This window comes from Toxorhynchites rutilus, chromosome 3 (genome assembly GCF_029784135.1).
Source record: "Toxorhynchites rutilus septentrionalis strain SRP chromosome 3, ASM2978413v1, whole genome shotgun sequence".
Classification (NCBI taxonomy): domain Eukaryota; kingdom Metazoa; phylum Arthropoda; class Insecta; order Diptera; family Culicidae; genus Toxorhynchites; species Toxorhynchites rutilus.
This window is the reverse complement of record NC_073746.1, coordinates 274,995,198-275,019,689: the sequence shown is the minus strand read 5'-3', so window position 1 is coordinate 275,019,689 and position 24,492 is coordinate 274,995,198. Positions and strand designations below refer to the sequence as shown.

General features: G+C 36.7%; 1 protein-coding gene across 1 annotated transcript in view; it reads right to left on the bottom strand.

Moving 5' to 3' along the window:
* Positions 1 to 24,492, bottom strand: part of LOC129774835 (ankyrin-3-like) — a 103,250-nt gene that overhangs the window by 54,351 nt on the left and 24,407 nt on the right. The window contains exon 3 of the mRNA XM_055778847.1: positions 21,030 to 21,701. Coding sequence (XP_055634822.1) covers positions 21,030 to 21,503 — 474 coding nt within the window. The 5' untranslated portion in view covers positions 21,504 to 21,701. The remainder of the gene's footprint in view (positions 1 to 21,029; positions 21,702 to 24,492) is intronic.

The window sequence follows — 24,492 nt, the reverse complement described above, 5'->3', positions numbered from 1 at the left end:
AAAAATCCCCCAGCCAGAACGGGAATCGAACTCGAATCTCCCGCCATGATAATGTGTGACGCTAACTACTCGGCCACTGGTACACTAACCGCCTTGGAACTAATGATCACTTTCAGTTTTCAAGCGAAGAACACAACTCTCAATCCGGGAACAATGCTCGAATTCACTAAAATCAAATAATTGATCAGAAAAGTCACCAATGAATCCGAATACACTCCCGAATTCGCACAAGCTCTCTACCGGCGACGAACAATTATAAAATTCAATTCGCTTTTTGTTACTTCGGATCAGTCTTTGTAATGGTCGCCATCATATGACTATTTTTGGATTCGTATGTGCTGTGTCATTAATGTACATCATAAAATGAACATTATATCGATAGCTGAACTTAAATGACACCTCAACATTTGTTCGTTTTATTCATTTAAGGTCATAGTTCTGTAATCAAGCACCGTTGTTCACCAGGAGCGCTCACCGCTTAAAACGTTCATTCAACTCACTTGTAATTGATAGGGGAGAGTTTGACGATTCCTTTGATAGGAGTAATTCGTGTATGTACCGTCAGTCGTGACATAATTATTGAACGTACGAGGTAAATTTTTCAGATGAATAAGGTAAATTTTTGTTATACTGTTCAAAATTCTGCAGATTTGTCCTAAGTTGACACATTTGATTTTCCGATAATGCGTTATGAAATTATCGCCTCTGGAAGAACTGGCATTCAAATCATTGGTAGTCAAATCACATTCAAATTAAAATCAAATGAGCCGGAATCATAGGACAGTTATGACTACGATTGGAAAAATGAATATAGCATATTTTCACCGTTCTTCTGTGAACGTTCGATGGAAAAAGACAGTATATAAACATTCAACTGACAGTCGTGTTCGCGACTGTGCATTCATTTCTGATGTTACAGTTACAGCCGAGGCAATACATTCATGGTCACGTTCACAGTACATATTGAGCCATAACTTTTGCGCAAGGGCAGTGTGTGATGATCAACAAAAGTATCGACCGTTTACAAGACTACTTCGGAAATTACTTCAGAAAGCTTCGACATTTTTGAAATTCTTGAAATTACGTAATAGGAATATTGGTAGCCCTGGAAAGGGTCGTTTTGTACATTGTAGAAGATTTTAGATTCATGATTTAAGGAGTGTATCGAAAAGTAATATCAGACTTTAAAAATAAAAAAAAATGCGAATAGGTTGTTAAAACTTTTGGTTAAACACGTTTTATTATTGCTTATAGTGTTTGATAGACAGTAAGTGAGTATATGATATTAGCAATAGACAACAAATTGTCCGCTTGCTAGATGAAAGATTTGAAATCGCGAATGGCAGATTTCTACCCAAACGGATAGGCGGACGGAGTTGATGTGTTAGTTGCTCGTTATTGACGGTACTGGTTGGCAAGCACGAATTGGACAGAACGAATGTATGGGAAAATGGCAATGCTTCCACTTTTCGTTTACTTACACTGTTTACGCATTAGTGAATCGTAATGTACAGCATATCAAACAGATCTTAGTGAATTTCCGATTAGATTGGTATGTAAATCACCGAAATGTGTTCGCATGAAAAATATTTATTAACGTTAACATCATTTTATAAAATAGTGATCTGTTTTCTGATTTGACGCCCTTACTGAAAGACGTAGTAGTACGTTTTATTACTTATACAGGGATCTTAGTATGTAGGATATGACTCCAATGTTGCATTCTTCTCAATTTTCGAACAAACTCTGCTTTTTATTCCAGAAAACAAAAAGAGTATAAATTACAATCTCATACTATGAAAAATTATAATCAATGCAAAATGCAACTTTCAACATGCAATGTACCATGCCACAATAAGTAATGACAACGTTTCTGGTTTTCAGGATTATCCAGATTTATTGAATATTGAATGTTTTTGAGGAAAAATATTATCTATGAAGAGGTTTATACGAGAAACCACCTTTATTGATTTTTATACATTCTTCAGCATCAGTAGAACCACTTTTCTGTTAAATCAATGTAAATTTTAAGAAACGAAAACAAGAAATAGAATCACTTAAATTGTGAAAGGAAGACTGGACAATTAAAAACAATATAGAACTGGTCGAGAAAGAATCAGAATACAACGCTTCAATGAATTTAAGCATTGAAAAAAATAGAAAGTATTTGATTAGCTGGATCATGGATCAAGTTTTTTTTGTTTTAATGAAAAAAAAATAGTGGTTGTATCTAGAATATTTCATATTTTATATTCGAGCATATTCGACGTAGGATTACGTTACAAGGGTGCTGCAAGGTTACTTTAAATACCTTTTAACAAGTCGCAATCGCAGTTGACAACGTGTTAAGGATACGCCTAGCGGTCTACACAAATGTATGGGAATTGGAAGCTCTCATTATAAGCTTATTTCCATTTTAACCCTATCATCTATATTGAAAACAGAGAGAAATTATGATGGAATCAGTTTAGACGCAGACTAAACTGTTGAGTTGGATTTTCTTATAAAAACAGGTAAGAGTACTGTCTGTAACAATTTTATGAAATCGGAATGAATAACTTTCTGTTATAATAAAAAAAACATGTATTCAATTATTTTTTTGAATCCGTTTTTATTCCATTCATAAGAACTTTGCATACGAATGAATGACTCACGCTGCAGGGGCAATTAGGATAGTTTTACCACTAGGCAACTATGCCAATTCTTCGGCATGTCCTCATTTCCAATGCAACTTTATTTCATGTAAAAGGGAAATACTATATGGCGTATTACTCCACTGCAATGTACTTGAATTTATTGCAACAAATTCCGTCAAAAGAATACTTAGTCAAATTGGATTAAAATGTATTTCGCCATTTAAATTTCTTTTCAACACAATTAGAACATGTTAGCGCCACTTAGGCTTCATCAGTCAAACAATTGATTGTTATGTGAAGATAACCTTGTGAATACACTGCTCGAAACACTCTCTTAATGCTATGTTTATAATTCGAAATGAAGATTTTTAAAATCGAGCATTGGGAACGATACATTTTTCCCACAGCAGCTAACCAATCACGCCTTCCATTATGTGTTAAAGTCAGGGGTGCAGATTAAATTGCCCGATAAGAGAAACGGAATTGAACAAAATTAATTGACTTCTGCATTGTTTGCCGACCGTTTGCTAAAAGGATTATCAAATGTTCCCATCTGCCCATCGCTTCCAGAACGAACGAGAGCGTGGGTCGGAACGAATCTCGTAATATTTCAACGGGCTGACGGGACGACGATAGAAGCAATAAAATCCTCACGGATTGTGAACGCCGGGACCACGCCCGACCCAGAATTTTCGACCCTCTCAGGATGTTACATTTTGCTCACTTCCTTGCTCGCTGCCATCGCTAAGTGACCTTGGAAGACGGCTGCAGCCTTCCCTAGGAACGACTCCATGTCTTCCAAGGTCGAGAAAGTAGGCCACGAATTTGATTTGTGCTCATTTTCCATCAGATGCTCCCCTCTTTTTTATCCCCTACGCAATCATTGTTTGATTTTGTGTAGACATTTGGGAAGAAAAATAACTTTGACATCCGGCTCTGAATCTAGGATTTGGCATTGTTAGAATAAAGTTTTCCGGCTGTTATTGCTTTTGCGTAATATCGAAGCAGAACACATAATGGGTAGCGGAAACATGACGGATGATGTTAAACAAACCAAAGTTCAATAAATTCAGTTTGAAATATATTTCAAGACGTCAAAACGAAATGTTTGCACATTTCTTTGGTGGTCGGATTTGTTTTCGGTTCCTGGTGTCGGTATCTGCATTGGCAGCGATTTTGTTTTTTTTTAGTGTAAACATATTTCAAGCATTTCATAAAAATGATCGATGATTGATGTTTTTATTAATAACTACTAATGTTGTTAGTACGCTTTGATTTAATGCATCCAATATTTGCACAAGTTCAGTTTCCTTTCTATGGGATAGAAATAGAATAAAGATCACTAGAGAGATAGATAGGGATACCATCTGGTCGGAGTTTGAAAATCAGGACACATGTCACAGTTACGATTATGAACCATTGTGATTCTTTGATATATAAATAAATAGTAACACGTGAAATTCATTTATTTAACATATTTCTTGGACAAACCATTCGGTGAGAATATTCCGGAGATGATAGCATCTGTCTTTTTACGAGCACAGGAGAGTTTTTGCCGGTTTCAGAGTCATCTAAAATCAAGTGCAATATCATCGAAGCACAAGCCACGGGTATTAAACATAAGAGCTCCTTCTGCAGCCCAAATTTTCTGAGCGGCTAGATGTTTTGGTGTTTGGATATTCACTTCCTAATCAGATCTATCTGTTATGTATCATTGTTGATTTAAAATTTCTGTTTCAACAAAATGGCTAAATCTTAATTCCGTTATGAGCCACCGACACTACTGCATCACATATGCAGTGTTGGACTCATAATCTTAAGTTCTTTTATGGAAAAGGGGTACTTCTGGCGCAATTAGTCGGTAAAATAATAGTTTCGTTTAGACATTTGAAAAAAAAAACTTGAAATCGCAAAAACATCACCGTGACCAGTGAAACAAAATCTCTTAAATGAAAATAGTTGAAAGATCTCATGGAAGATCTAACTGCTACTCACAAAACTTTGGTCTTCAATAAAAAAGGTTTTACTCAAAAACATATAGGTACATTGAAAATAATTCTGATTCTGCAACAAAATTGAATTTTTCATGGAAATCCGGATAAAGGCTAGGTTGATATATAGATCTTAAAATCAGGACATGTCCTACTAAATCAGGACTGATGGTAATCCTAGAGATAGATAGAGATAGAGATTTACATTAATGTTGATTTAGGACAATGTTCTGGTTGGAAAAAAGTGTATAGAATTTGAACGTTAATAATTTTTCAATTCATTGATGGATTTCAATTCCAAATACACAAATTAACAGGAAATATATCCAGTATTTTTTTTTTTGACTGACTATTACATATGTAGTGGAAAGTTAGAATGTAACGAATAAAATAGGTAGATTTTTCCGATTTTACTCACCGCTCACATCCCCTCACTATCCAACAATCAACATTCCTGCAATTGCTATTGCAAAACGAGCGTTATCTTACATTGTATGGATGTCACGTTGCATCGAGCGAGAGGTTCAAATCGTCCGCTCAGTGGTTTCAAATTTGAAAGGCTAGTCCACCCCCAAACGGGGACTACGATTTGAGTGTGTTTTACGGAGTTTTAGTATGTGTATTCTGCAACTTTCTCGAATGTAAACATTGTGTCCAGCTGTCATTTAGTGCTCTCGAAGTTTTCGTGCTCAAAATTTCGGTTTCGTGTTCAAAATTGGAAGTTATGTGTCGCAACAACAAAATATACAAAAAGCGTGGTTCTATCTCACCTGCTAAGCGATCGGGGCGTCTTTAAAAGGCAACTGGCGGAGTTGACAGAGCTATCGTGAAGAAGGCGGGGCTGGACCGGGACTATCAGCTCCGAAAATTTCGAAACATCACAATCCGTACGAAATCGTCTTCAGAAGAAAAGTCTTAAGAACAGAGTAGCACTTAAGATGCCATGGTTGTCCGCAAAAAATATTAAAAAAAAAAGATTGAAATGGGCCCAGGACCACATTTCATGGACCAGTGATGACTGGAATAAGATGATTTGGTCAGTCAAGACGAAAGTAATGCTATTTGTGTATCACAAGAAAACGGCGGCGAACCGATGAAATTTTAAAAAGGAGTGTTTGGGGCCTACAGTCAAACATGGCGGTGGTGAGTTACTTTACCTACATTGATTTTTCAACGAACTGAGTATGACTTTGATTTTTTACTGCAGGTAGAATCATGGCGTTAGAATAATAACCAAGGAGGTTTATTTGGACACTAGCTGACCCGGCAAATTTCGTCCCGCCCAAATGTTGTGTTTTGATATCAATACCTTCAAACATCCACGTTTTCTTACTATGAGCAAGTTCATGGGTCCAATCGCAGAACTGTTCATTGATTGATCTTCTAATCGATCCCGTTGAATTTACCGTTTCCTATGAAATTCCCATTATTTCTAACAAAACTTCTCATTATAATATCAGATTATTTTCAGACACAATTCTCGTTCACATATGTTTATCCATTACATGGAATAAATGTTTTATACAGAAAATACAATAGAACTAGCTGACCCGGCAAACTTCGTCTCGCAAAAAAAATTGTGTTTTGTTATCAATACCTTCAAACATTCACGTTTTCTTACTATGAGCAAGTTCATGGGTCCTATCGCAGAACTGTTCATTGATTGATCTTCGAATCGACCCCATTGAATTTACCTTTTACTATAAAATTCCCAGTATTTCTAACAAAACTTCTCATTATGATATCAGATTATTTTCAGACACGTTGAACACGTTCTCGTTCAAGAACCACTTGCAAATAACATGTTTCTCCGTTACATGGAATAAATGTTTTATACAGAAAATATGATAGAATAAAAAAAGCCCTAAATCGGACAATGCCTTTCTCGAGATCTGCTCTTATCAACACATTCGGCGATACTTTTTTATTGGTATAGATAGAAGAAGATATAGGAGTGCGTTTCGTCGTGGGAATTATGGGAATTTAATTTTCCGAATTTTCCCTTTTTCCTTCAGAAAAATTTTCAATTGTCAGGTTTGGTTGGAATATTTTTGGTTAAAATACGTGTAATATTTTCATGGGACTCCATTCCAGAGGAGGGAGGGGTGTCATACCATCAAAGGAACATTTATCATACCCAAAAACGCTCAAATTGTGCTTGATTAGTTCTCGCGTTATGCAGAAGTTTGTGTTTGTGTGCCCCCTGTAATTTGTGCCCCCTAAAACCTCCACATGCCAAATTTGGTTCAGTTTGCTTAATTAGTTCTTAAATCATGTAGAAATGTATGCTTCATTTCTATGGCAGTTCCCCCACCCCCTCAGAGAGAGAGGAGGAGTGTCTATTCACCATGGAGATGTTTCGTGTCTCCTAAAACATTCGCATGTCAAATTTGGCTCGAATTTGCTTGTTTAGTTTTCGAATTATGCAGAAATTTTTATGGCAGCCCTCCCTTAGAGAGGAGGGAGGGGTCTCAAACTATCACGAAAACCTTCCCCGGCCTCAAAAACCTTTACATACCAACAGAATCAGACAGACAGAAATCCATAAATATATATATATATATATATATATATATATATATATATATATATATATATATATATATATATATATATATATATATATATATAGATTTTGAAAAGAAAACTACCAGCGTTTGCACAAAAGCTATAGTTGGGGCGCAGATATACGTTCCAACAAGACGAAGCACACCTCAAAGCTGGTTTCGCAGTGGTTCAAGGAAATGCGTAGCAAGGTTATGGAGTGGTCAGCACAGTCTTCCGACCTTAATCGGATCGAGCATTTTTGGTCAATTTAGAAAATTAAGCTCCAGTAGCAAAAATCAACAAGCATCCAGCAATTGGGTATAGTACAAACATGTCCTTTTCCCCCCACTATATGTCCATATGACTTTTTTGTAAAACATTTGGCCGATTATTTCGAAAACCAATATATTGAATTGTAAGAAACTGCATTCATGTTTTGGGAAACATGAGTTTCCAAAGACACAATTGAAGTTCTTCTTAACATTTTCGTTTTACCCCCACTTCCTCCATGATTTGAATACACATGCGACAACGAAAACTTTGATGCACACGCATATGCTACAATGAGATTCTGAGGAACCTAAATAATGTTTGATCGTACGTTTATACTATAACAACGCTATACATTTGCTTCCAAAACATGATTTGAAATTTCGTTTTTGCGGTACCTAACCACATAGAATACTTTCCACTCATTAGATACTAGAATTTATTTGTACAAAAATGGTTAATGGTTGAACTTCTAATTGATAGCTACTGGGTTATTACAATTATACGTTTATAATCATAATCGAATATATCATTCAAAACAACTTACACCGAGGCTCTGTAGCGATGGGAATCTTTTCTTCAATGTGAGCATATTCTTCTGAGCTGGCCAAGTTCAGCACCAACACTATTATCAAAGAGATTGGTCTATGGTATTTCCTCTTCCTGGAAGAACGCTCGTAATAGGTATCACTTTATCTTTTTGCACTTTATCACCACCGTCTTAACCGTAATAAACAAAAGCTCACTTATCCTTCCGGACAGCTTCCCGGTGTCACCTGCAAGAGACACTTTTCTGCGTCCGTTATCGATTCTTCTCAAGCCCCCCAAAGGATACGTTCTTTCTGTGAAAGCAGTAGAACAAACAGGAAAAATAATGAAACCAATCGCTATGAGATAGGATTGCTTTTTTTATACAACTTCTTAATTGCTTTGATGATCGCATGGTACCGTTATGAATCGCTTCACATATATTTTTGTGTTATTTGCTGTTCACTTCGGAAAAAATACAATTTTCAGACGTCACTATTTCACATTTTTCAAAACACGCACACACAGTCTAGGAAAACTGTCCGCGATATTTGCCATACGCTTGGCGTGAACTATTTTCAATGCTTGCACATCCCGTGATGGCGTCACAACCGCACGACAGCTCTGTCTGGTTGGATTTTGGGGTTGAAGATTGTGCACGAAAATAATGAAAAAAAACTCTTCATGAGTTCGGTAAAGATGTACATCGGTAATCACGGATGTATTGTTAGAAAATCGCGCTGGTGCTGAGGCTCTAATCATTTTGAATCCGGTACCAGCGCTCATAGTAAAGTATTGGCCCTTAATTTCACGATATTCTCTATCGTTTCAGTGAAGGCAAAATTGGATCAAAATAAACATTCTAGAGGAACTTACGCTCAAAAACTGTTTTTGAATGTACGTGAAGATGGATTTAGGCAACTTCCATTTAAAAAAAATATATAAGGCAACTCCTTGAGGAATCGTCCCAAACAAGTTCAAGTTCGAAATATTGAGCACTTGTCAAACAAAAACTCAAGAATAATGGTACGATGACTCGGGCTGCATTGTAGAAAGATGGTAGAATGACAAGGCTGCTCAGACTAGAAGTAGTGTCCAAATTATGATGCAAGTATTCGGAAAAAATGACAATTTTGTCAAAACCATCCCGAATATAATTTTTTAAAATATGTATGCAGTTTTATTTTGACTTATCAACTTCCTATATCATCCAAACCCCACTGGTATTATGATTCTAAATTTTAAGTGACCAGAGCGCGATGGAACAAGTATCACCTGCTCAATGATATTATTTCATGAACATACACAAAAGCATTAATCGAACGTCAAATGTATAAAGGATTAGCACTTTTTATAGAATTCTTTTGCATCTTGATATGATTTCCATAAATTATTTACAAAGATTCAAACATCTATAATAAATGTATACACAGATGAACTATTTACTGATTCCATATCCTAGTTTTCTCGTGCACAATCTTCAGCCGCGATTGGTTGGCCATTTAATTATAACCATGTCAAGTGAATAATGTTACATCTATTTAAAAACTGAGCCTGGAGCAAATTGTTTTATATTTGCTTAATCACATTCGAACAGCGCTAGGAAACTACGAGGAGCTCAACGTCCTTCATTCAACCGCTTCGGATGAAGTCGTTTGTCTACATCCCCAAGCGTGTGTCAGTTCTCGAAACGCATTCGACATTTGACTTTTGCACACCTCACAAACACACAATGTGCGCGAGCGTGTCAAATAGCCGGAATTGTTGTTCGTTGAAACATTTGTTGAGGATCAATTTTCACGTCACGCGTCGGAGGTCAAGCTCGCGTCGAGCGCAGTTTTCCCACAGTCGACTTGCACTTGCAAATTTAAACACACACACACACACGGAATTGCACTTACTACGAGCCGAATTTTCGTGACACGAATCGTTCACCGCTGATCTTGCACTAATCTGCGGCCAGAACTACGATCGGCGGCGACTGCTATTATTAGCACGAGCACGAATCACGACCAGAGCGACTCTGGTGGCAGTTAATGACGGGCAGTGTTTTCGTTTTCGTTCCGAATGTTGTCCCACCGTCAGTAGTCCCCACGGACTGACTACTGACCATTGGTGTGTAACAAATGGGAAACCAAAACACTACGGACGAATGACCACAGCTCGTCTAGGCTTACAGTGAGCGGCTGGATGCTGTGTGCTACTGTCATCGGAACACGGATCTCTCATTTCATCTTTGAATTGAGCGGTTCATTTTGCGTTCGAAAACGTGTTGTACCTCTCATCAAAACTTTTTGATTTGAATCACGTGGACGAGCGATTTCATACATAAGGTAAAAGTGTTGTGAAGTGCTAATAATAGTTCCCTACGCAATCGATCCAATCTTCTCGCTTCAGCGAGTAAAATGAACTCTGCGAGTATTGCTCGTTAACAACCTGCGAATTTCCACTAGTCTGAGGGAACATATCGAAAACAGGTGCTGACTAATGAATCCGCCAACTTAAGCTGTCTTTCTCACTGCTCACAAAACGATTTGCGATATTGTACCGGCTTTTTTCGATTTTCAATAGAGAAGTTACAGTATGTTCATTTTATAGCATCGCCTTAAGTGCTCGTATATTGTCCTTTCTGACAAAAAAGGGACTGATGAATAAATCTTCTAGCCACAACATTTCGGCCAATCGTGTATCAATGTAGTTCGCAATAAATATGCTTCACAATAACTTTGACCTCCAGCAAGACCAAACCATCAGTGAGTGAGATTCGTTATTAAAATCGAAACTAACCACATGGAAAAATGATTCAATAACACGCCTAAACCAAGTAACTTCAATAACGAATGTGGGACCACAAAAAAAAAGAAAATTCATCCAACTGAATCACTCCACTCGGTCTTTTTTCAAATACATACATCCCTTAACCTATTTCCAAGCAAACTCCCATAGGTGGTAGCAGCAGCAGAACAACCTTTGAAAGGCGCCGTCAAGACTGGAATTCTTAATTCCACCTGCTTGACTTTTCTATCAAACGCAGCGTCATCATTCAGCACGGCAGGCGAAGAAAGTTGGAGGAGATACAGGAGGGGCCATAAAATCAATTAAATTGCAACGGTTTATATGTATACCTATGTATGCACACAGTTTTCGGTTTTAGATAACATTTTCCGCATTCAACACAACCTTTGACTTTCGCGATAGAGGGCGCAGGAAAGGAGCCACCAACGTTGTACAGCAATACGGCTGGTGGTTTTATGTAAGCCATCTCCGGTCGGCGGAACCAGCAAATCATTCGGTGAGAGTTCCGCTGGTTTGCGAAAAGACGCTGCATCGGGAAGGATATTCTGTTTAAATATAATGTGGTTTGGGAGTGAAATGCTTTGAAGTAATGGTGGAAACCTTCTACTTGCTTTGCTTTTCGATAGCAATCATTAGTGTTTATTTAGGACATCCCATGCATCACTACACCACAGATTGCATAGATTGCTGGAAGTCTCGAAAGGATGTTCCCTATGGTACATTGCATTGGCTGCATTGGCTTCCTGTAACCTTGATGTGTGACGTTTTCAATTGATTGTGTATGTTATTAGTGTTGATTCCACACCAAGCCACAAGGCGTTTCAATTCCACGATGTTTTGGCATAGAATTGCATATATTTGTTTACATTAGGTCTGTTACGACTTTTGTCACGACTTTTGAATTTCCATGGTTTTTTTTTTTGAGGCGTTCTATTGGTACTCATCTTTTTCACTCATGCTGACAAGTTCGGCCAATTTGAATGTTTAGTTGATTTTAAAAAGCTTGCACGAGTTTTTGCTCGTCCCCAATTTTTACCAGTCCAAAAAAATGAATCAAATAATTTGTGTCAAATTTTGTGGGAGAACCTTGTGAAACCAACCTAATATTATATGAACATTCAAAATGGTTGAACTTGTCGGCGTAAGTGAGGAACACGAGTACCAACATTATGTTTCTTGTTATGTTATGTTAACATGTTATTATCACAACAGAATGAAAACACAGCATATAACGCATTCTGTAATATTCTATAAATTAAAATGAACCTTATATAAATTATCAATCATTGTTTAAAAATAAGCTTATTTTCCTTGTTTTTTTATCCTATATTTATCTGAAAATATGTGGAGATGTTTTCAAGATATTTAAAAGTCACAGTTTTGATATAGAATTCATTGAATATCCAAGCAGTTCAGCAACCATAAATCCAAAATCGACTGTGTTATGGTGGCGGCAGCTATAGCAACCGTAATGGAACGAACTTTCACCTTGATTTTTCTACCGAAGAACACAGCTCTCACTGTTGGAAAATGCCTTCCATCTGATTTGCGATGTACTGTACTTTGATGCCAACAATGCACGATTTCGCGACAGTCGATCGGAAAGTCAATGTTATAAGTTATAAGTTACAAATTATGAAAATCAATTTGCTTTTTATTATTTCGAATATCACTTGAGACAGTATTCTAGTATAGAAATTTGAAAAAAAAAACAATTTTTTTCCTTCATATTTCTGTAGTTTAATCATGAAAGAAGAAACTCCAGAAAGAACTTATAGAAAATCCTATTTTTTCCCGAGATAGAGTCATTTTAGTGATGCAGTATCTAATCTCGTACGGCAATAACAATGAACTTCAAAAGCGTTTTTCTCGAAACTAGTTTTTTCAAACTGGCGTACACGATATCACATGTTCTACTAAACCAATTCATGTCGAGTTTATATGAATACAATCTGCATGCATCTCTCCATCGCATGAACCTCTAAAAATAATATTTTTGAAATATTACTATTTTTTTAAAAATCGGGATATGTGAGACAAAACGTTTTTAATCGCATTTTGTTTTTCTAACGGCCGCCATTGCGTCAAAAAAGATGTTTTTGGCTTGTCCGAGGTTCATGCGATAGCGGCATCTCTACTGATTCAGAATCTTTTCGATTTGTTTGTTTCTGATAACCAGAAGGGCTGGAATCGTGTACGCCATGGCACAACTTTTTTGAACTCCCTCACTTCATCAGCCTGTAACTATTCTAGTTATGAATATTTTTTTCTCCTTTCAAATTTTGATTTATTGTTAAAAGATAGATGAACAAAGAATGATATAATGAATGGTAAAAATATTATTTGTTTTATTTTTATGGAGCTCGAAAAAACGTCCGAAAATCATGTCTCTACACTAGAATACCCCCTTAAGAATGCATCGGACTGTTGCATTGATAACATTGAAATAGCTCTTAAGTCAGTCGACATTTTCGGTAACAATCACCTAGCTCCCTTGCGTGAGAGCTATGGTTAAATATATACTGTGAACATGACCATAGTCATAACTGTCCTTTGCTCATTTGATTTTAGCTTGAATGTCAATCGACTGCCAATGATTTGAATGCCGGTTCGTATATAGACGATGGACGATCAGTTCAGATCAGTAACAATGCCTGAATAATTTCATTTCAAATCAAACATGTCAAATCAGTACAAATCTAACAATCATTCATCTTTTATGTTCCCTCCAATAATCACGCAGAAAATGACCATACGACCAAATTATTTTATTAGTTTAGTAGTTTAGTTTGATCAGCGAAACATTTTCAACGGTTATTGAATGATCGGCATACGGTACTTACACGATTTGGCCATAGCAACCGTCAAACTCTCCCCTAGAGATGTCGGTTAATCGTTCGATTAATTCGAATAATCGAATATCTACAATTATGATCGAGTAATTTTGTGTCGAATAATGCAAAATCAAAACATGAATACGAATAGTTAGAACGGCAAACGAATAGTTAGGGGTGATTACTGCGATTAATAAAATAAGAAACTATTTCTTAAGTTAAGAGTAAAGGTGAGATCAGAATGTCGCGTCGCGAAAATTGTGCCTTGACAGTTCATTTTGAATATGTGTGTTTCCATATAGTCGTCCACAATGATGCGTCGCGCCATTAGCATCATTGTACTAAACATAGACGTTGGTTCTAAACTGCTTGTGTCGAATATGTCAATGTGTTGGTTTTTAAAAACATTCAATCGATGTCGTGAACACAACAAGAACAAGATTTTCCTACGATCTCAGATTTGTTGAAAATCGAGTTTGAAACAAATTTTATCAAATTAATGGAAACATACTAGTGCCTCTGGTCGAAGGAACAACGACTGTATAAAAACCACCACGCAAAGGAAAAAAATGGGCTGATATAACAAATGCACTGAAACAAGGAGGTAAGTTGCAGCTAAAGACGTTTTAAGACATCTTTTTTATGTTTTATACAGTTTTATTTTGTAGTGGAAGAATGGTAGTGATGAAAAGAAGGTAGAAGGGCCTCCACGAGAAATATATTCGCGGAATCAATGCGCTGTCGCAAGCTCAAATTTCAGGATCGACACCGACTGCAATTCCATCATAGTCGTACTTTTAAGCAACAAAATTTTTTTAAAACACATTAGTAAAAGAAGATAAATTATAACTACAGCCACAGTAATACTCGACGGGTCAAATAACAAAATTTTGACCGCCAGAAAAAAACATTCGGATCGCGTGTGGATAGTTCCGGTGAAGTAACTTGTGCGCTGAATACTATTCTAGTTGCCGGAGATGAACGCGAAACTCCAAGGAAAAAAAAGAAGGAAGCTTTTGGTTTCCGCTCGGTTCATGGTAAGAACAATGTGTGCAGCAGAACCTGCGAGGCATGATGGCCTCGCAAAATATCCTTGCGAATTTATAGAGAAGATGCTGATATCGGCTGTTAAATCGAAGGAAGCTGAGTTTTTGGATGTCTCACCGATTTTTATCTGAATGAGATCGTCGACCTCAATGAGTTCTCAAATGTTAAAACGTATTATCAATGAGAACGCGAGAATAAAATAAAAACGAATTGATTTTTTAATTGTTTTATTTTTAGTTTACTTTTACATAACCAGTAAACATTGAGTCAGGTAGCAGGCAACAATATAATACAGGTCGGACTCGATTATATATAATCGCAATTTCACTTTCAACGTTAATTTTCGAATCCAATACATAATCGAATCACAAAAAAGCTATTTTTCTATTAATGTTTGACATTCATACATTATTGAAAAAACTATTTTCTTGAATATTAGATTAAGTATAGGATCTGAATTTTTTTTTCTTTATTGATTTAATTAGGCTCAAGTGGATAAAGAGCCACCATCAAGCAATACATTTTAAAACTATTTGAATATATCATAGTTATTAACTTAAGTCTAATTAGCTAAAACTACAGTGCAATATAAAAAATATATAACTTATTCCTTCGTTGCCTCGTCGAATTTGAAAATAAATGGTCGACTATATATAATCGAGTCCGACCTGTATAGAAATATTTTGTAGGAATCAGAAACGATATAAGGACCAGGCTGATTGTTATCGTTTCTGAAAAAGTCTATTTGAAACTCAGAGCTGGTAAAATCTCCTCTATCGCTATCTTCACCATATGTACCAACTTCAATGAAGCATGAATTATAATTGAGGGGCTCAAAATGAAAGGTGTGCAATTGACGTCATCGATTTCACCATATGTACCAACTTCAATGAAGCATAAATTATAATTGAGGGGCTCAAAATGAAAGGGGTGCAATTGACGTCATCGATTTCTCTACATCGGCCCTAGGGCATCCATATACTAATAAACTGAATTTGACAGCGTCAAACATGTCCGGGTCGCAAATGCAATTTGCGACCACTGTCACTTGCGAGAACTGCCAAACTCTCAAACTGGTGTAAATCAAGGCGCTTAACATACTGCCAGGTGGGTCAAAATGTGAAAACCACTCTACAGCCATGAATTTACAGGATGACATTAACACACTTCTAAAATAAAAAATAATTAATGAAAATTTACTTTTCTATTTCGATTATGTATTCTATGCAATACAGTATTGCGTAATATTGAACTGGAATATTGTCTGATGATGATTTTATATTATAATGACGAGTTTTTGTAAATGTTGTGTGTTGTGAAATATATAGCCAAATGGTTAAGAGAGCGTCGTGTTTTAAGTAATCGAATAACTTAAGAATCTCCATTCAAATTTTCAGTCGAGTCGAGTCAGGTCGAGTTCAGGAAATAATAGAAGTCTCTTTGTCGCAGCAGCATATCGAAAATCTCTCCTGCTCGTGGTTTTGGCTCGTTTGTCGAATTCACCATCTACGGTGGTCGATGCCTCGAATATTATTCCGGGTAGCATAATTAGCAGCTACGGCGACAGCTGCTCTCCGGAGTCGGCTCATGTCTTTTTTCAGATCGATTTTTTTAACTATATGTTTTGCAGACTACATGTAGTTACAAGTGTGTAAAATAATTATGAGTAAAAAGCAGTGAGACAGTTATATGTATTCATGTTTATACAGAGTTAAGCAACCGATACGAACTAAACTCAGATTGAATTTATTGTATTTAAAGTAATGGCGAATTAAAAGAAATTGAAAAGTAAAAAAATAAATATACATATTGCAGATTCACTCGTGGATTGATTCTGTTGAGCGTTTTGCTATGTTTTTGTTTACATGTAAAGCGACGACGCGAACGGTAGATTGTGAGTACAAATCAACCGATTGCGTCAAGCGAAGGTTTTCGTACAAAATGCAAGCAATGACAGCTGACGAGAAGCGACGCACAACGCGGCATTCTGGTCCCACCTTTAGGCTATTTTTTTATCCAACAGCAACCATCTAACATCGACAACACGTTATGATATGCAACCCGCAACTACTCTTAGTCGAAATACGTTTACATTATTTGAGATTTCGCCATTAAATATTCAAAATGGCGAGACAAATCTACCGCGCTAGTGATCAATGATTTTATAAACATACTCCTTCTGGAGTAGTTGTTATAAGCGTCAGACAGAAATTGTCAAACAAATATGCCATCTCAAGAACATTCGACGAACAGGAAATTTTGAACAGAAAAAATCGCACGCTTTTGCAATGTGCTTTTTTCTCAGCAAACTAAAATACGATTTCATTCAAAAATTATTATTGTGCACTTTGGTATTTAATTTAACATTACCCTTTTCATTATCGATGTATGTTCAACAAATATTCGCTCGATTGATCGAATACTTTAAGACAACTACTCGAATGAATTGATTATTGTAAAATGCACCAATAATCGATTAAAACAAAAATTTAGACATCCTTACTCTCCCCTATCAATCACAAGTGTGTTGCATGAACGTTTTAAGCGGTGAAAGCTCCCCGTGAACACTGTTGTTCGATGATGACTGAATGATGAACGATGACTATCAAATAAATATGAAGAACAAATGTCGAGGTGTCATACGATATTTTGAGGTTCAACTGTCGATTGAATGTTCATTTTATAATGCTCATTAATGACACAGCACATATAGTTCCTTTAGAATTAAAAGGCCTTCATCTATGTTATGAATCACAGAATTCCACAAAATCATGTTATATTTGTTAAAAATTTGAAACTTCTTTCATCGTGTCGTGATTTTTAATCCGGACACTTTTTTAATTATGCTTTTAATTCCGGACACGCGTTTTCTTTGCATTTCTTTGAGAGAAATTATTTATTCATTATTGTAGAAGTTTTTTATTAATTCAATGATTTATTGTATTTTCACAAGATGACCACTACAATATGGCGCCATATTTAAATACTTTCTAAATCCTATCAATATGGGTATCACAGTTATCGGTGAAAAATATAAATCCAAGATTGCGACTGCTACAAAATGGCGGATTACATATTTTCTCTAAACCCCATCAATATGGGTATCAAATGGAAGGGATTGACTAGTAAACAGTTCTTCATGAAAAATGGAAATTCAAAATGTCTGCCACTACAAGATGGTGTTTTTGGGCTATAATATGGTTTTTTTTTCAAAACCCCATATTATCAAACGAAAGAGAATGACTAGTAGAACACGGTTATTTATGAAAAATGCAAATCCAGAATTTTAAAGAAATTGTTGAATGGTTTTATTGTTTAGTACGTTATCTGTAACGTTATCTGTAAAATATACTAATTATACAGATAACGTACTAAAAACAAAAAAATTAAATAAGTTAAAAACACTTTTTAAGTTCAACGGTTTCATTATGATTAAACATACTAATAAATTTAGGAATAATTAGGCAAGTAGCAGTTAGTAGTTATCACACCCATTTCTTCATTAATTGACTTCATTGACTAGGGCAGAGGGTTTCAAATGGTGCTCCGCGGAGTTATAGCGAATGTTCCCACTTGAAAACCCACCTTGAAAAAAAAATATCTAATCTTATTTCACTGGGCATTTTGTGATTTATCTTGTTTACTCCGGCTCAGACGTAGCGTAACTGTGACGAGAAATCGAAATAGAGTTGTTCCCAGTTGGGTAATGTCAATGTAAATGATTCCTTTAATTGTATAAAAAATACAGGTGCTCCGTCAAATGTTTTTGCTATAAAATGTGCTCTGCCATAAAAAAATCTGAAAACCCCCGGACTAGGACATGAGACTAAAATAAAATCGTGGGGCATATAATAAAACAACTAACTGTAGATAATGGAAATCTAACGTGGCCCATTTTGGATTTGCATTTTTCATAAATACATGTGTTCTAATAGTCAAGCCCTTTCATTTGATACACATATTAATGCAGTTTTGAAAAAAATATATATGGCACCATTTTGCGGTGGCGGCCATTTTTGATTTGAACTCTTCATAAATAACTGTAATCTACTAATCAAACCCGTTCATTTGACACTCATATTGATGTGATCTAGAGAAAATATGAAATCCGCCATTTTATAGCGGCCGCCATTTTGGATTTTCAAGATCATGAATTATTCATAAGGTTCATAATGACTGCAGAGATAAAGGTGTGTTGCAAGTGTTCAGATCAATCGGTCAACAAGAAAGAGGTTAAATTTCTATTAATGTGGGACAGCGCTACAGACAAAGTTTCAAAGTTACCCACGTACATACAAACGGGTCATATAATCGACCCCGTCCTGTATACTGAAGAGTTTTGTGGTTTCCCGGATCGAAAATTTTTACTCCACACTCCAAACTCCATACTAAGGCTTCTAACATACCCTTATGCAACTCCTTCAATGAGAAATTTAATCGTCAACTTTTGACCGCCCGGATTTAAAATCATTTTCTGAATGTGCTTTTTCTTCCGAACATGGGTTTGTGAAATTTATTTTTGACATTTTTTTGTTAACAGCTAGGTACTATGTTTGTCACTAAACTAAATTGACACAATAGTAACTATCAGTCACATTAATTCAACATGCAAAAAATGTCATGGTTTTGGCATAATATTGAATGTAATGAAATCGTGTCCGGATAAAAAAGCGTCCGGATTCAGAAGCAGCACTGTACGTCTTCATAAATAGCCACATGATGGTGATCATTAGCAAGACTACTTGGTCAGTTCAATTTGTGGAGCACATATTGGCCCAATCAAAACGTAGGATTTTGCCGGTTTAGAAAATACTAAAATTTTCGGCACACAACTGACGTATATGCTTGTCGAAACATCCCGCGATCAATACTAAAAAGGTAGATTATGGCACCCAAACTCGAATGTGTTCTTATTTTCTTCAGGAGGCCATAAAATTAAATTTGTTCCAAGTCATTTGAATTAGCATTTGAATTCATCTGCAATTAGAAACTTCAGCCTGCTGACGCTGTATATTGAGACGTCTCAGCCTTCCGTGACCTCATGATGCCATTGACAAACACGCGAACATCAGCCCCCGGTGAGGTTTAGACTTCGGTACAAGAAACAGGAAACAGGAAAATGGCAATTTTACTGCTGAAAGTAGGATATATTTGGCATTAGTTCAAAATGCCATTGAGAGCAAACAAAACCTTAGTTTTGAATTGGATAACAAAAGTGGTTGGATATGGTATATGGTACGCCAACTTCGTAATGCATTCCGTTCCAGTGCCAGCAAGCATCAGAAAAAAATTGGCAACAGAAAAAGGAACTTTTGTGTAGGCGCCTCTCATTCCTTCAACCTTTTCGATCTTTTCGATGAAAATTCTGCTCCACCCAACCACCCCCCGCTGTATGCGCTGTATTGTTACACAAGAACGCTTTCTGACTTCCTGTTGATTTTATAAGCCCGCTTGCGCCAAAAAGAATCCAAATGTCACCGGTGCCAATGTATCACGTCGTAGAACGAAGGAGAGCGGGTGGGGATTGGTCTTTTTTTTCTTGTGTAAGCTTATGACAATAGATCCGATGGATAGCCAAGCGTCGAAAGGCGTGAAAAAAAGTGAATTTGTGAATATTTGCTGTTGCTGTTGTTGGCTGTATTTTTTATGTTTTGTGATACCGGATAGCGTTGAAGCGAATTGCCAGCGACAGAAATCTGTATTTTTCTTTTATCGTAGTGAGGCATGAATACAAATCACGCTCAGAAAGTGGCAAAAAAGAAATAAAATCGGTTCGGTTAGCACCGTTTATTGATGAGCATGAATTTGTTATGACGAATTGCGAGCTGATATTTGTGATGAGATTACAATTTTGTTCAGTTCGGTACCGTTCCAATGCTAAGCAGATGAGCGGTTGGGCTGGATGACCATGAAAATCTTGAATTAATATGATGATGATTTCTGTGTTACCATAGTTAATTAGAGAAGACAGTACTGTAATATTTCTATTAAGTTGGATAAGAAATTCTGAAACGTATGTTTTGCTCAGACTTTTGTACTAATAGTGTATTCTTATTAACGGCTACTTAGACCATTTTCTGATCTTGATCTTTTCGTTTGTCTTGTCGGAGCTTTGGATTCTAGAAAGCTTCTTGCTGAGCAATTCCAGATTTCTAAAAAAAAATATATTACCGTCTCGAAGTGTATTATTTAGATTTGGTTTTGAAGCAGAAACAAATTAATTTTGGGAAGAGCGATGCGAGTGGAGTATAGGATATTAAGTCAATTGGCCAACGGAACCTCATCAATACTTTTCCACGAGCAGGGATTAACTGAAAATATCTAAATTCCATTTCACTGATCCGATTTCCATGAAAATGTAACAACCCGCATTCACTTACCGAACTGGAATGATGCTGCCCGTGAGTGTGATGGCCTGTGGCATGGTGCGTTGCCACAGCGGGCGAACCAGTCTTATGCTGATGATGATGCTGAAGATGATGCTGCACCATCTGCTGATGTTGGTGCTGCTGCTGGTATTGCATCTGCATCTCCTGATTCGCGGCATGGTGGTGACGGTGCTGTTGCTCTGCCATTTTCGGTGACATTACGTGGTGGGATTTGGATGATTTCCCGTTGGAGATCTCCCGACTCGAACTGCGGGCCAGCATCGCTTGGGATGCCGTTGGATGGTGACCATGGATGTGTCCATGGATATGACCATGGTGGGTGGTTGGAGGCGAAGGCATATTATGCCCACTGTGGGGCAAATGGGATGTATGCTGCACTCCAACCTGATGCCCATGGTGATGGGGCATGTGGCCCTGGGCCGCCTCCAGCAGGGTCGGCTGAATGTGTGTAACGAATTGGGCCATTTTTTATGCTAGAAGTCGAATAGTTATAAATTACAGACTTCACTTAACCGTTAACTTTTTTTTCTTCTAAGGAACACTGAGATTAACAATAACACTTCACTGGTAAAATGTGTATAAGCTGATGGAAGTATCAATATTGAATAGTTGTATACTTTAGAAAGCGTCGATTAACATTACTCCACCAGGAAGCATCAGCAACTGAAAGAGAAAAAAAAACAGGAAAACTTATGATTAAAACACTTCATCACAATGGTTTCGAATATTGCATTTAGTTGTGATCGGAAAGACGAAACATCCCTTCCAAGAGCATTCCGAAAAGCGGCTGCCGGACACGTCCCACTCAATTAGCACAATTGCCCGATTAAAATGGAACATATCAACCAACAAATACTTGATACAAGCTAGCTGAATGTCGAACGTTCACTGCTCTTGATTATAATCCGATAATCTCCGACTCCGACGACTAGTCGCAATGGGACACCCAGATGGGAAGACACATAGGTACATAATTCATTCTACATGATGTTTCGGAATATGACTCAGTTCATCCTGTTAAGGTTTGTGTGATTCTATGAATGTGATTTTGTTACCATAACGAAGAGATTCGTTTACGATGATTTACTCATTTGACCTGGGTAATAGATGCTATCGATGCAACAAATTTCATTGAGCAATTAAAATGAAACCTTGTTAGTACTGAAGTTGTATTTCTATGTTTTCATTCAATTGCGTTTCCATTCTGATAGTTAACACAGATAAAGTTGACAAAAGCTACCAATGGCCACTATGTATTACGCAAGTAAGCTTATTTGTTAGAATCCATTATGTTCAATGCAACCTTATTGCAATATAGACTGACATCGACAACTTATTTGCATAGCGACAATTATTTTCACTAGCAACAGAATTTCCGCCACTGACGGATTATCAGAAGCATCAGTATTTTATTGGATTAAATGCACACGGAAGATTAATGTTGAAAAAGAGGTTAGGACTTGACCCTTGGCCTCCAACGGTTTTTTTTTTTGTTGTAACCGTTGTATCTTGTGAACTTGTGAACAGATTGTCGTGAAATTCTGGTAGTGATTTCAAAATAGCCATACATAATCTAAACCGTGGATACTCAAGCTATTTTGGGGAAAAGAAACCTTTTCCAGAATTAGGTGATACTATCGACCCCCTATAGCCAAAATTCTTTAAAAGATTGATCCCGATATCGACCACTCTGGGAACCCCTGATCTAAACTATACTAAACTATATCTGGAACCCTCACCTCTAATTTACTACATGTCCAGAAAAATTTCCTATTTTTCCTATACCTAGATGGCATTGTGGCGAGTAAATAGTATTTTATCTTGCAAATAAAATATTCAATTCAAATATTCAAGTCGATCTGATAGATTGTATTTTTGACCTAGGACCACCTCTTACATTTCTGAAGTGGAGTTTAAACATACAATTTCGAAAACGAGAACGTTGTGTTTGAGGTACAAAATTATGAGCGTTAATACCTCTATACCCACTGAACAAAGTGTTTTTCTAGTTACTATACGGTCGTTTCTCACTCATATCCAATACTGACGATACGATGATTTCATCAGACCTTCCGAATGTTAGCCCATGTTAGGGAATCACATTCCGATGCGCACAAATGCCTGCAAGTACAACAGTGTACCGGCTGTACATATAATACAAAGAAAGAAATACCATGCAATTGTCAAACAAAAAGCGATGCATTAGCAATTGTGGGTGCGATTGAAGGCGATATTTATCCGCGTCAAATCGCCTTCAATGAATTTTATTCTTTAGTCCGTAAACATACCATCGCTAACTGTCAACGCAAGTGGAACGAAGAAGAATTAAGCCGGTGGTTTCACTCGATTATCCCTAAGGTTAGCCTCAAACCGTCGTTCAAAAGTCTGGAGACCGAGCCTGTAAAAATAAACGAATTAATAAAAAAGGCTTTGTTTTTCACAGGTTTCAAGGAGCCATTCAAAAACATTTACGTTTTTGCTCAGTACTATGATTTATCTAATTTTCATTTAACAAGCAATCAGAATAATCTTGATTTATTATCAAATCATCGACACCATCGGCTTATAAGCACTTGGAATCAAACTTTGGGTTCGATCCCACCGTCCTATAAGACTCTTCATTTATAGGTCGGTGAATTTAGAAATGGTCACAGGGTTTTTCCAGTTACTAAGACGCTGGATGATCCAATGTGGTTATCACCAAAAGAGATAGCAAAAATCCATGATATTTCGTTAAATGATCGAAAAGTTAAGTTAAGTTAACATCCTAAAATATTGCCTAAACAGGAATCTTAAAGCTTGGAACATTTTGAAACCGGAATCACTGTTCATTTTATAGCAACGGTCGTAGTAGGCGTATCTGAAATCTTTTGACAGCAAATTGTTTGGAAACCCTGTATCTTTCGACGGTAAAAACTTCACGTTGATCCGTCCGTCGAAAAAGTGGCGCGGGATGGAAGCCGAGAAAAGAAATTTGATTTTGAACACCCACATTGAAAATCGGAGAGATTTGCAGCTGAGGACAGAAAACCGAGGCTCTCGTCGCAAACAAGACAATGGACTCGAAAATGTCCGGTAAAGTTTTAACCAGATTTGGCAAGCTACCACTTAAAAAAAACTTGAAAAATACACACCAATCGTAATTTCAACGGCCTGGCTTGCATTTTCGCATTTATAAAAGCAAAAGTGTAAAATGTACCAATTTTTTTCTTTCATTTTTTTCATTTTTCCTCCATTGTTAACACCCTGTAACTCACAACTGAATTGAACAAACAAAAAAACAGCAAAAAAAATTGTTTAGTGTGAAATATCACCTTTACAACGAGCCTATACCTGAAATTGTATGATCGATATTACGCAAGATATTGATTACTAAAGCCAGCTATCGAGACAATAATGGATAACTTTTTCCCCATTCTAATATATCCACCCAGCCAAAAAATAACAATCAGTA